At 36.6% G+C, this 15149-nt stretch overlaps 1 protein-coding gene across 1 annotated transcript in view; it reads left to right on the top strand.

Annotated features, from left to right (window-relative positions):
- Window positions 1-6834: 6834 nt before the first annotated feature.
- The window catches only part of LOC117106272 (collagen alpha-1(V) chain-like), a 33620-nt gene continuing 25305 nt past the window's right edge, over window positions 6835-15149 (top strand). The window contains exon 1 of the mRNA XM_033247632.1: window positions 6835-7453. Within this exon, the coding sequence (XP_033103523.1) occupies window positions 7138-7453 (316 nt within the window). The 5' untranslated portion in view covers window positions 6835-7137. The remainder of the gene's footprint in view (window positions 7454-15149) is intronic.

Below are 15149 nucleotides of genomic sequence, written 5' to 3'. Positions count from 1 at the left end.
GGTGTTCAGACCCTCATCATTAAGTGTTTGCTGTTTTAACACAGCTAACATTACTTTCCGAACGGTTCTTCTGCACCGTTCCCACACTCCACCATGGTGTGATCCCATAGGTGGGTTGAATGTCCATTTGATATTTCTTTGCAAAAGAAATTCGTGAATTTGGGATTGATTCCAATCATTTATAGCCTTTTTCAGCTCTTTCTCTCCCTTTACAAAGTTTCCTCCGTTGTCTGATCTCATCTCTTCCGGTTGCCCTCTTCTAGCAATGAATCTCCTTAAGGCGTTTAAGAAAGATTCTGTATCCAAGAAGTTAGAAACTTTGATGTGCACTGCTCGTACAGTCAGACACGTAAAGAGGACACCATATCTTTTCACGGTCGATCTGCCTCTTCGAACCTCAAACGGTCCAAAGCAATCAACGCCAACAAATGAAAATGGTGGCTGTAATGGTGTTACCCTGTCTTCTGGAAGCTGTGCCATTTCTGTTTTGCTACAAGTGACTGCCGTCTCCTACAACTGAAACATTCATTCAAGACTGTTCGCACTGTAGTTCGTCCTTGCACAGGCCAAAACTTCTGTCTAAGTAGCGATAGCGTATATTCAAGACCAGAGTGTCCAGACAGATGATGGTAATACTGGATAATCAATTTCGCCACGTGGTGATTTTTTGGCAAAATGATTTGATGTTTCGTGTCAATGGCAATTGGTGCGTTATGAAGACGCCCTCCTACACGTACAATTCCTTCCACTAAAATAGGATCCAGTTTGTATATACAGCTAGTCTTTTTTCTCAATGCGACTTGATCGTTTCCAAAGCATTGCCGCTGTATGTGTTTTACAATAGCGGATTCCGCACCATTGATCTCCAGTACAGTTATTGGAGTGACCGTCTTCTCGGACAGCAGAGGCATTCCGCTCTTGCTCCTTCGAACTGCTTTTCTAAGCTTTGACTTGTAACGTAAAAGCCATGCAATGGTTTTTCTCAATGAGTTCCAACTTGAGTGATGATCTATGACCTTTGAAATTGAGTCTTGGGCAATGACATTGTTAACACAGACGGTGGAATTTGACTTCACTTCTGGGTCATTGTTTGGTATTTGACCCAGGTCTATCGGTCTCTGAGGCCATTCATTTTCGGATTTCATTAGAAAGTCCGGCCCCTGTTTCCATCGACGATTACTTAAAAGTTCACTACCTGTCATACCTCTTGATGCCTCGTCTGCTGGGTTCAGTGATCCGTCAACGAATCTCCATTGACTTGCTTCACTTTCGTCGAGTATGGTTGAAATTCGATTTGCTACAAAGGTTTGAAATCTTGTTTCCTTATTTTCTAGATAGCGTAGAACGCATGTGCTATCAGTCCAATACGTGGAGCTGTCGATAGGCATCATTAGTTCTTGTTTTGTATTGATGCTCTTACTTCGTCATGACCGGAAGGAAACTGTTTGAAATAGCATATACCTGTCTCTTATACACATCTAGATGTGTATAAGAGACAGGCATACATCTCCATGTACATTCAACTGGCGTAGATAGGAAACAGCACCGTATCCATGACTTGATGCATCTGAAAAGTGGTGTAGTTCTCGTTTGACTACGTTTCCAAAGTTAGAGGGCTTGAGACATCTTGGAATAGTGAACTGCTCAAGTTCAGGAAGGTCCTTGAGCCAATCCTCCCGTTTTATTTTAATTGCATCTGGAACCTTATCGTCCCATCCTAGATCGTGTCGGCACAGTTCTTGCTGAATGGCTTTTGCTGGTAAGATGCATGGACTAACAAATCCTAATGGATCATATACAGAGCTGGTTATGGATAGCATCCCACGTCTTGTTGCTGGGCGGTCCTTTTCGATGATCCGAAACCCAAAGGTATCTGATGACAAATTCCATCTTACGCCCAAAGCTCTCTCAGTCAACATTTTATCATCGAAGTCCAAGTCTAAGTCTTTAACTGACGATGCCCTTTTTTCCTCCGGGACTGATTCAACGATGTTCATTGAGTTAGACGTCCACTTTGTCAAATGTAATCAACCTTTGTACAGTAATTCTTGAAGTTGTTTTTGCTTCTGACTCTGTCTTTACAGAATGAAGACAATCATCAACATAGAAGCTTTCTTTCGCTGTTTTGATAGTTTCTGCATCGAAGTCATGCTTGTTATCTTCCGAAGTACGTTTGAGCGCATAGTTCGCGCAGCAAGGAGATGATGCACCTCCGAATAAATAGACCAGCATCTTGTATTCTTCAGGCTGTTTTCTGGTATCGCCGTTTGGCCACCAAAGGTACTTAAGATAATTAGAGTCGTCAGGTCTCACTCGGACCTGGTAAAACATGGACTCTATATCTGCCATAAAGGCAAATTTTTCACGCCGGAACCGTGTTAGTACTCCCACAAGCGTGTTCGTGAGCCCCTGTAGCAGTTGGTCATTTAAAGATGTGCCGCAATATTTGGACGAACAGTCAAACACCACCCTGACTTTATCGGGTTTTTGTGGATGGAACACGGAGTGGTGTGGTAAATACCACACTTCTGATGCTGATTCTTCCTGTTCGACTCTTTTGGCATAACCCTTAATCACCAAATCTCTCATAAAAGCCTGGTACTTCTTATGTACGATTGGTTCTTGGCAGTGCAATCTGATAGTGGCCATTCTTGATTACAACACTTTCTTCCATTATTTGCAATGCTCGTTTGTCGTTTTGGGACATTGCAGGGTTTGGTTCATATAAACTGTCATTGAATTCTAAATTACAGTAGGTTGTATATTGTGTTGTCAGTTGCTCGTTGGAATCGATGTAGTTGGCAAAGTGTGTCGGTTCAGAATTCTTTCTACCCAATGGGCCATTGACAACCCAACCAAGTTTAGTCTGGGTGGCATATGGGCCACCGTTCTGGCATTGTCGCACTTCTACTGGCTGTAGCAATTCTGGCACATCACTTCCTATGAGAATACCAATGTCTGCATTGATTTTCTGTACTTCAATTTCATTCAAGTGAGGCCATCGATTAACATCTTCAGAAGTAGCAACTGTATTCATTGAAATTGGTAGAGATTGTATTGAGTAGACGGTTGGCAACGTCACTGAATTTTGATGATCTACGTCGAAGATTTCCAAACTTGCAAGTTCACACTTGACTGGTCGATTGACTCCATTGATTGTTGTTAATGACAAGTTTATCTTGTCGGTCTTTACTCCAAGTTGCTTTAGCAGACTGTTGGTGCAGAAGGTAGTATTCGACCCATTGTCGAGAAAGGCATATGTTTCTACTACTCTGGAACTTCCTGCAGCCTTAACTCGTACCGGTAGTGCAGCAAGTCCAGTAACAGCTGAAGTGTTTCGTGTTGCCGTCATGCTGATTTTATTCACATCTGTGATCTCTTTAGGTGGTTGATGTTTGGGTTCTTTATGGACAATGATGCCAGCACTGTTTGCCTGTTGTTCTTTCGGGTGCAGAAATGTTGAATGTTTGGTCTTGCATCCATCTATTTTACAAAAGCTTTCCTTTGGGCATAATCGTATAAAATGGCCAATGGTTAAACAGTTGTTGCAGATCTTTTTCTCCTTGACAATTTTCCATCTTTCGTTGAGCGTCATTCGTTTGAAAGCCTCGCATCTTGATAACCAATGCTCTTCACCACATAAAGCACACTTAAGTTTCTTATTATCGGATTTAGACGTCGAGCTTCTAGATACCCTCTTTCATCACTCATAGATAAGCAACTTCTCATCAGTTCTTGAACTGTACCCGAAGTGTATTGAATTAGATAATGCAATCTTGCACTTTGATTAGTCGTTTTATTTTCGACTAAATATCGGAATGCTGTGACAAACTCACAGTAATCGGCTAGTTTACCACTGTAAACCTTCATCGATGGGTTTGGTAGTGTGAGAGCTGTCACACTACTTTGTTGTTGCTGTACAATTTTTAGCAGAGCATTACTTTGTCGATCCTGAGCTTCCATCATCTTTGATGCTAATAGCTCCATTGCATTCTGTTGCGTTGATGGTTGCGTTCTCCATTGTGGAGCATCTAGGTCGAAGGGTTGAATTATTTGAGCTGGTGGTTTCTCGGCTGGCCGCCAAAACATTGGATTGCTACTGCTGGTGAGTTCTGGTTCTCTTTCAATAGCATATGGAACTGACTGATGTGGAGTCTCATATGAGTTTCCGACTAGTTGAGGAAGGTTTAGATCTTGCATTTGCTGATTTGTTTCTGAACCTTCTTCTTCTTCGTATATTTGCCTCGCTGCTTCCGCAGCATCGATTTCCATTTGTAGTTCCATGTCAGCCTTCTTTTGCTGTATCATCAATTCCTGCATTTGTAAATCATGGAGTTCCTTTAATTGATTAGCCTTTGCCTTTAGTGCAGCCTCCTTAGCTCTAGCCTTTACTGCTTGATGAGCGCCGGGAACTAACACAACTAACAGAATCGTCTGGCCCTACATCGGCCATGGTTGAAGTCGCAGAAGATGTAACCTTGCACCCTGTGCGTTACTATTTTCGGTTCTGGTGGAGGTAGAAATGAATCAAACGCGTAGACAACGTAGAGTTAACATAAATGGTACATGCTTTATTCTTGCACGGTGTACATCTACTGTGTCATATGATGTCACAATGTCACGATATCACGTGTTACACGTTGATGCGCTACGTTTACGTCTACGACTACGGTTTAAACTGTAATGCAATACAAATAAATGATCATAATAATATGAATAATAAAAGAAATAATACTATCAATAATGATAGATAATGTTAATACAGTATTAACAACAATAGAATAAAACGATAATAACTATAATACAGTAGCAATATACTGTAATACTAATAAAGGAACATAGCTAAGATTATCTAAGCAACACTATAAACAATACCTATGAATGAGAGCAAATGGCCTTGGCAACCTTCAATTTTAGATGTTTAGTCTAATTACCAAATGCCTTATACTGAGTAGGTAGGCCGATATTAATTAAGTTTACTTACAAATAGTAAATATTCTATGGCATATAAACATTTAACATAACAAATTAACGATAAATAGTAGTTCACGTAGTTAGTTGAACTCACTACAGAAAACCTTAATGGTTACTGTTCCATATGTATTTAATATGTTACCATATTCTACTAAACTTAAATCAATTATCATAGTCTCCAGAACCTGTTGCATTGAATCCATGAACTGAACTGATACACTGTTTTAATGACTATTCCTAAACAAGATAAGAAAGTCTGTTGCTAAGTGAGAATGGCAAAGCTTGAATGCATAGTTGGAAGATAGCTAAGTTCACTGTCTGTAATCTAGAATTACAATCACCACAAACTTGTGGTCTGCATAGAGTATCTGTGGTCTATGCTTTAACATAGGCCTATTCTACAAACAGGGGCAGTTAATACATATACCAAAACAAAAACTGCTACACTGCATTAACTTGGAAACCTGAAGGGAAAAGAAGAGTTGGTCGCCCTAAAACAACGTGGCGGAGGACTGTTGAAAAGGAAAGAGAGTGTCTTGGATGGAAATCATGGAATGAAGCCAGACATTTGAAGGGCGGGTTGGAAAGAGTGTACTTCAGCCTTATGGGCCATTCGGCCTGAAGAGGATAGGTAAGGTAGGTAAGGGCCTACTATTGTGTTCATAAGTTTTTGTCTTTCAATGATCTGTAGGTCTATGGTTTATTTTATGACTATTCCCTCAGCTCTTGTATGTTGTCTTCCCTTCCTTTCTTTCCTTCTATTTTTCAAATGCCAATCCTGAAATGAAAGAAAGCAGAACTATTTTATGATTATTGTCTAAAAAAAACTATCTAACTATTGCTCATGCTGATTTATAAGGATGATAATCTAATCTACACTTCTATAATATGATCAATGTCAGGACTGACTATTAAAATGACATATAATTTACTTATTTACAGTACAAAAGATGAGTATTGATAACCAATACTAGGAAAAATAATTAGACATATAAAAATGAAAATTTATAGTCAAACTAATAGATAATAATATTAAGTATCAGTGTTAAAGATAAGTTAAATAAAATACTTAAATAAAATGAATGATTTTAAAAATTATATTACAGTATATAAAATATAACCTATGATATATAATATTTATATGATAACCCATCTTACCGATTACATAATCTCTTCAGTGGAAATATGTCCCTTTCCAGAAAAGTATAATTATTAATTTATTACTATTAGTATTAGTATGATTTTATTTTGCACATAAAAATATTATTGATAAAATAAATAATAAACAGAAATGTAATAGGTCTATATATTACAGTATAACAGTATAACATTAATAATTGAATTCCCAAAATCAATAAAATTTTAAACCATAGTTTAATGTATTTTTCATCCAGAAAAATTAGGAATTCAATTTTGTTGTATTCGTCGTATTATTAACATATACACTATCCTTACTTTACAGATAAATAAGGCTTTTATGTCAGTTTACCAGAGAAATTTTAAGTTTGTTAAACTTAGAATTAGGCAATTCACATAATAAAACCATGTTTTTTGCCTTTCCAGCAGTTTTCTTTTATTGCTTAGTATTATGTAAACATACAATATAAAATGTGTTCCGTCGAACTCGGCCGAAACGATCCTTCACCAGCCGAATTTCCCACCAGCTATTGCCTAGACCAGGCCCAGCACGTAATGAACGGGTTTCTTCTCTCGAGATTAAGCCCATTGGGCTTCTATTCGAGGTTTTAACGGTAATTGTATTGTTTTGCGAAATGGAATAGTCCTATAGAGTCTGGCTGGACTACTACCGTGACGTTACACGTTGTTTTAAACTTTCCTTTGGTCTCGTCGCTTCTGAGAGCTAGGCCTATCCTTCTCTGTTTACTTGGTTTACACAACAGTGCGTTCATCACAACATGAATCAAAGTTTAAATTAACAAGAAACGCGGGGTGTTTAAATTCTGTGCGATTTTTTGGCTGCAAAACTTCTTTTTCATTAGCGTGTGTATTTGGTCTTTACGGGTTTAATCTTTTTGTTGTACTACTACTACTAGAAGAAAGAGGAGAAGTAGGCCCTAGGCCTACTGTACTATTACTACTAGGCCTAATACCACCGGTACTAGGCCTCGTTGCACGAGTAGGGAGAGACCGAGGTTTGTTAAAATGCTGCATTTCTTCTTCCGTGTATTCTTTGCGTCGATGTGTTGTTTATCGTCATCAGTGTCAGTTGATTCTGAATTTAGTCAGAAGGGAGCATTTTATGCAGACGAATCTTCAATTACGAATGCATTTGGCCTAGGCCTAGACGTTGTAGTGTTTGATGAATCTTCCGTGTCAAGCAACACAGACTCATTTCTGGATGATAGCTTTGATCAAAATGTGTTCGATAAAGTTACATTTACGAGTGACCTGGAGGAAATTCCCAGTGCCAGTGGGGATCGTGAACTTTTTTCATCTTCATTATTTAATCAAAACGAACGTAAGTCAACAACAGTTCCTTTTTTAATTTTGGAAGCCTTTCATTTCAAAATATAGTCTGAATCTGATGCAATATTAATCTGTATTACGGGCTGGCAGCAGTTGTGGGGGGTGAGGGGGACTTACAGGGGTGGGGGCAGCCACCCCTGTTGGGGAGAAAACCCAGAATTTGTTGAGAAAAAAAAAATGTATTTTCTACATATTTATTAATAGACTGTCACTCTAAAATTGATTAAATTTTTTGAAACCACATAGACAGGGGTGGTGCTAGTGGGGGTTTAGGGGTAAAGTACCCCCCATCGGTGACCTCTGGACCCCCGCTTGGGACCCCTGTCGGGGAATTTCCCATGAGGTCGTCAGGGAAAAATCAAATCTTGAGCACGAAAAGTACAATTTAAGTATGCCTTCTAAGCTGTCAAATTTTAGTGATAAAAAAACTGTTTAGCGTGAGCAGTGCTACCGTACGTGCCAGGTATTGTATACTATTATGATCGTATGGGTTGCAGTGTTGGCGCCAGCGCTTCCCCGACTGGGGCTGGTACCTCCGACAAAATAATTTTTTAATACAAAATTCCCTGACAAATTAAATTTCTTCTCTGATGGGGATGGGGGGAGGGTGTGGGCTAGACTTCCCCAATGGGGGGGTGTTGACCACTTTGTCGGGGAGGTTGGACCCCTCGTCTGGAAATTCTTCCTTGGTGGTGCCCCTGAACAGAGCTCTTGCTACAAGTTGCGTCACCAACCTTAGCTAGTACTATCGATTACCATTGAAAACACTGACTGATGGATTCGATACTTGTACGGCCTGGAATGTCTGTGTGTTCTCAACAAAATACATACTGAAACACAAAGATATCTCATTTTTTGTGCTGACGTCCAATAAGCTTTTTTCTACTTGTAATTTGAATTAAAATATATTGATTTCAGCTTACCATTAGGGAGTTGTTTGTACATCACAAAAGTTACATGAAGTCGTATTACTCAGTGTTTATAGAGATTCCCCCCCAGGTAGGGGAAATCCACTCCAAAACACGTGTTGGTAATTTCATGCTTTGCAATATTTACAGTGTGAGCCTTCCTCCAGTCCAAGCATTTAGGCATTTCTAGTTCAGGCTGATGGAATCAATTTCAAGGTCAGTGCCATCCATTGATAATTGGTGGGAGATTCTTATCATATTTCCCGAGTAATGATGAGTTGTTCAGTCTTCTTTGAGTTGACTGCTACAAGGATGGGTTACTCTCTGGTTGTGGTTGAGAAGCGTAGCGGAGTTTATAATTTGGTTTATTTAAAAGCAAAACGCAATAATACTTGGCAAATGAACTTTCTTCAGTGATCAGAACATATCAATTTGTTAGGTGCACTTTACTGCGAACTCAGCGACAAGAAAATCTCTTTAACATAGCGCTCATTTAAAAACATTCTCTTTTTACTACAAAAACTGTAACTCAATAAACTGGAGGTAAATTAGTTGAAACGGTTTATATAAATAAAGCTATTGTAAACAATTTACAAAATATTTTTATCAAATATTTCTCCCCGTCATTTTTGGGTTGAATTACGAAAATATAGTCGATATTATTACTGTGTTTTCAGCAGGATTTGAGCTGGCTTACTGTATGAGAAGTCGTTTCTTTATATCATAACTTTGCCTTCACTAATCCGATCGCTTAAGTTGAAGCGGGAACTTGTGATAAGTTATACAGTATAGAATTAATTTAATTGAATAAAATTTTCTTCCGTCATTATCACATGCTTTCAAGAAGAAAAACTGCCTGGTCCCACAGCCAGCCTAGGGAATTAGCGCATTTCATTTTCTGAACTGAAGAAATACTGTACCGTACCAAGCGAATAAGCATCCTGTTTGAATAAGTGCCTCTTTTGAATAAGCGCACCTCGATTCCTTAAAAAATTCAATCATACAGTACAGTACATCACCAACTTAATTTTCTGCATCAACTATTAGCATAGAATTATCGGTCGGTCAGTCCATCTATCCATCTCCCTGTCTCACATGGTTTTCAGTTTTAGGCCATAGGGTGAAGCTCAAAAGACGTCTAGAAAACCGATTCCGTTCCGATGGCTGTAATATGAAAAATTTAGGCCTACAGTAGTTTAGTAATGTAATGAGTTCGACTAAAAAATCCTCTGCAATTTTGAGAAAATTACCGTTTTATCACTTTCCTAGGCCACCGACCGTCAGAAAACACACCGCGAATGAGCGGGGTTGAAGCACCTCGCGATTATACCATGAACCGTCCACTTGCATCAACTCTGATGAAATTGTATCATTTCAGGTCATATCGTGTCAACGTACAGCATATATCTCTTGCGCTAAACTGTCAAGCCACGACCAGATCTAGGCCTAGGCCTGAGCTAACCTGTTCTTTACTACTGTACAACTAGTGGTTGCTTGAATCAAAATTCGTATTCATTACCTTACGGTATATTGGACAATAATTAAAAACAGGCTTAGGTCAACCCATCGCTTTGAAACCGGTACATAGCTAGACATTTTCGGCTCCTTTACGGTTTTAGGCCAACCATAAACGAAATATTTTTCTCTTTTTTTCTTCTCGAAGTTTACTTCGAGTGTATTACATAGAGGGCGCTTGGTTGGACATTTTTCATAGCCACAGTATGGTTTTGCTCGACCTGCCGGTGCGTGATCGTTTGGATTGGATACACATTATTATTTTATGTTTAGAAGTCAAATAAATCTTTCCTTAAACTGATTTATTTTTGTTAAATTTATTTCAATATACACTTGGTTAGTATTACTTTGATCATTATTTTGAATAATTTAAAAAAAAAAAAAAATAAATAAATCCGGCCGACCGACTGACCTTTGATCTTGATTTTTTCCATTTAAGGCCAACACAACAATTATTTTTTTTTGGCCTTGTCTGGAAGCCATTTTGAATCTATTTGAGTCAACACATTTTTGTCCAAAGTTGGAACAAAGATGGATTCTTCAATCAGCCAATGTTTGGAGTGGCAACCAGTTGATGGATTCTTTATATGATTTGAAGTTGGCCCTCTTTTGCATGCACTGATGTTTGATTTTTGTTAATAATGCTACCATGCCAAGCAGTACTGCATATTCCGATATATGGCAAACATAACCTACATATACAGAGACCAAGCTTATCACCAATGACTTTTATTATTCAATTCACTCCTGATGCCATATGAAAACAATTACCATTTATAAGACTTTTTGTGATAATCTAAATTGAATGTGTGCCATTAAAAAAATGATTCATAGCCTCTCAAAAAATTAAATTGATCCAAAATTAGAGTCCAGTTTCTCTGTGTGAACCTCCACAATCCATACCAAATATAACATGTTATTCTACAGTATTTATGCTACATCCATCCAATAGAAAGTTCAATACAAAAAAAAGAATTTGGTCATTAACATTACATCATGAAATAATATGGGGAATGTATAAAATTATTTTATAAATTACATTTATGCTAATTACATATTAGACCTATTTAAATTTAATTGTATTTGCATTGAAAATTATCAATTGCTACTATATAAAATTAGTTATTCTATTGTAAGTAAGTGATTTTTATGTCAATAAAAATTAAATTTAGTAATGTATGTCATCCTTATATGAAAACATGCCAGAAACTCCTATTATTAAGGGTAAAAATTTCACGTTTTTGGTTAGTGTCCCCTGGGGACACTTTTTAGGTTCCAATGATCTCCCCTTAATAGGGGTTCTACTGTATATTGATTTCTGATATTTTTGCTAATTATTATTTGTCTCAAATGTCTTATCTTTTTCATTCCTTTGAGTCAATTAATACTCTCAAATAAATGGTATTTAAATTTTGTTCATTCTGATGCACAATGCATTATTGTATTCCAAATTTTCTGAAACCTTGCGCATACTGTGAGTTGGCATAGAATATGTCCCCTAGAACGATGTCATGATGACATCAAGTATCATGTGACATCTTTTAAAGGTGATGGATTTTTCAAAGATTGATATCAGGAAAAAAAAATATTACTCTAATCTAGCTGAAGCATACTACTATTAAAGTCAGGATGTGTTAGGTTAGTTTTAATAAACCGGTAGTTAAAAATTGTAAACAATGTACATAACTATGCATTCTGTAATCAGTAAATGAGATGCAATCTTTTAGCAAAATTTTGAAGATGTTGTCATGTTTTAACTTTTTGAGAAAGACTGAAGGTCATGTTTTTTGCTATAAGGATAGAATTGGTAATTTTTTCTAGTGAACAGTAACAAACACCATGAAATACGTACAGGTCTGGAGGGTTATCAGTGGTTCGCTGCAACTTAAAATAAAATAGGGTAAAAATGATTGTGATGGTGATGACAAAAAGAGAAAGAAAAAAGAAGAGAAAAATATAAAGATACCCACTGCTACTACAGTAGGGGAACGGATTCATCACTAGTCACCAAGCACAAGCTCGGTGGTCTCTGGTTAAGACAGGGTAGATACCCTGAGGTCGTGGGTTCGATTCCCACCCGAATCACTTTAAAATTTTTTTTCGCTAGTATTTTGGAACGTACTGAGTATTCGGTACGATAACACGTTAGGTAGGGCAAAACATCACTCCTAGAAAAAAATACTTATTTTTTTTGTGTTTTTTCTATCATAATCTAATTTAAAATAAGAAATGTATTCTGTAGGCATTCCATTACTGAAAGATACCTGGCAATTTCAGAAAGATTTTAATATATTGTTAGTTGCCTTTATTGGTTTTGAGCTGCAGTGGCGGATCAGGTTGTTGGGGGGGGGGGGGGGGGGGTGGTTGTGGAAGAAAGACTATGTTTACTACTCAATATTGTTGGAATATAAATATATTGCCTATGTGTCTTTTGATTTTTTTTCTCTCTTTGTATTAGGCCTATTACCTGACCTTTTTCAAGAAGAGGAAAACCTTGAATTATGAAGAACAAAAAGGTCATTAAAAGGCACCTCAGAAGTTGGAAATGCTCATTTCCGGCCATCTAGAAAACAAAATTTTCCCAGGGGAGGGCCCCACCCGCTTCACTTGGGGTTTTTTAAAAACATTTTGAACCCCCTCTTTCAAATCCTGAGCTGTGTTTTTGGTTTTACACTACAGTAGAAATTATTGTCACTACTGTGTATGTGCTAACAGGTCATTAAAATTTTTCTAAACTTTAGTTTATTCTTTTGCACAACTTTTACCATTATACCTTTATTTTTGATTTAATCAATAGTCATTCCATAGTTGGAATCAATTTCAGCTGGTTCTTCAGTTAGCTTTTATTGTACCTCCAATTTACACATAGAACAGAATGATTGTCAATGACAAAATGCACAACACTAGAATTGGTATTTTGTCTGCTATTTTAATTTCTTGTATACTTTCCTGTGAAGTTTCCTTTTGGTTACATAAATAATGTTATTGGATTACTATCGAAGTTCACAAACCAATAACTGTCTGAATTCCGGTAGGAATGAGACTGAAAGATCGATGTTTTTTGTCTTGATATACACAATTGAACAAACTTGTGCATGTTACTTTAATGAGAATTGTCTTTCAGGAAAGATGTATCCCACTGAGCTCCTGAACTTGGAATGTTGGCAATGTTTTTGTTGGCTGTTAGTAGTCCAACTATATTTAGCCTTCTTTTTTGCAAACAGGAAACTGTAATAGCCTGTAAATACATACTGTATTTACTGTAATATGAATGTCGGTCATGTAACAATGATAAAGGTGAATATATTTTGGATATGAACTTTTTACAACATCATTATTATATGAATACTGATGATAATTAAAATTATATTAGTCCCTACTTGTGTGTTTCTAGTACTGTACATGATTATCATTGTGATTGTGTTTGTGATTATGATAATAATAGATAAAAAATAATCTAAAAATTTGTAATGATAATAATTGTTAAAAAGAAGACTGGTGATCTTAAAAATAATTATCATCCTAATGCTCTGGCTTGTATTTCATCCAAAGATTTGAGTGTATTTTAATTGATTTATGCAAAGATTTGTTAGTATTGATGATCGTCAATTTGCTTTTAAGTCCAATCACTCCACTGATGTGTATTCTTATTTTGAAGCAAATTGTTGAATATTATAATTCCAACGGTAGTCCTGTGTTTGCCTGTTTTTTGGATGCCTCTATGGCTTTGATTGTGTTTGTCATTATTATTTCGTAAGCTTATTTTGTGTAATGTACATATTGATATTCTCCATGTTTTTGTTTGCTGGTATTTTAATCAAAGATTTTCTGTAAATTGGGGTAATTGTATTTCTAGGTATTTTTCTGTTAGCAATGGTGTTTGGCAGAGAGGTGTACCTTCACTAACGATTTGATTGTTGAACTCATTAAGTCCAAATATGGCTGTGAAATAAGTGTTAAAATGAATAATTTAAAAAAAAAAGGTTTTTTTTAAAGGAATAATTTATGTTATGCAAATGATATGGTTCTTGTATTACCTTTCATTATTGCTCTGCAGGCCCTTATTGATAACTGTGAATTTTTTGCCAAAGAACATGATATTTTGTATAACACTAAGAAGAGTGTGTGCATGACTTTTTATCCCTCCTAATAATTTTAATCCCATTTTCATTTTGTGGCAATCAGCTTGACTTTGTTTGCAATATTGCTTATCTTGGTCATCTGCTTTAATTTATCAGATAACAAGGAAATTTGTAAACAGTACCATGCTTTGTGTATCATATCATATCATATATTTCTATTTTGAATACTGTAATTTTTAACTTACAGGCCAGTATGGCCACTTTGTTATTGGAGTTTTTTTAGGTTTGTGTGCAAAAAAAACAAAAACAACCTAAATTTTAGTCATCTCAAAGATATCGCGCACCGCGATGAACAATTGAATTGTAATTGTAACACTTTCGTAAAACAAGGTTAATTACAACCTTAAGAAAGTTACTTCAAATTAAGGAATTCCTTGAATCAATGAACCCTAATAAACTAAATAAACTGAACGTTTATATAGGAATATTCTAGACTCAAGGAACGAAATCAAATGTAGGCCTACGGCCAGGCAGGGATCCTGCTAGTGCTAGGCCTAGGATGTAGCCTAGCGTAGTTATGAAATCATCGCACAATTTTTACCTGTCTGCACTGACCAAAAAGTCAGCTCTCTCGAATGCTAATGAAATGTTTATTTCGTTAAAGAGCATCTATCAAAATAGCATTACCAACAAGATCTTCTAACACAATACAAGTTACAATTAGTAATTGTATCTGTACTGACAGCACTTGCTGATGTGCAGTTAACTCGTACTACAGCAGCACAAATCAGCATACGCAGAGCTACGCACACAGTTTAATATCAAATCACTATAGCAACCAATGACTGCAACAGTTGGTTATCAAAACCAAAGGAAATTGCCTTGTCAAACATTAGAAGATGGCGATTATACATAATTGTTAATTAAATAATTGTGTGGAAGGCGACCAAATTAAGTTCATGAACTTTAAGTCATGGCTACCTAAAATTAGATGAACAAAGTAAATTATAATAAAAATTGTTATAATTTGTGTAGTAGTAGGTGGAGTAGCCATGCTACGACATATACATACAGTACAGTAAATATGAGAATGCTGACAAATGGATTGTATCCACAATAACGGACTAAAGACTTTAAGAAGTAGTCTACAAGTGTTTATTATACTGACTGGTACATCATATAT

The sequence above is a fragment of the Anneissia japonica genome, unplaced genomic scaffold (assembly GCF_011630105.1).
Source record: "Anneissia japonica isolate Jap-2015-1 unplaced genomic scaffold, ASM1163010v1 scaffold1356_len1145284_cov175, whole genome shotgun sequence".
NCBI classification, from domain to species: Eukaryota; Metazoa; Echinodermata; class Crinoidea; order Comatulida; family Comatulidae; genus Anneissia; species Anneissia japonica.
The sequence above is the reverse complement of the archived record's forward strand: the minus strand, read 5'-3'. Positions and strand labels throughout refer to the sequence as shown.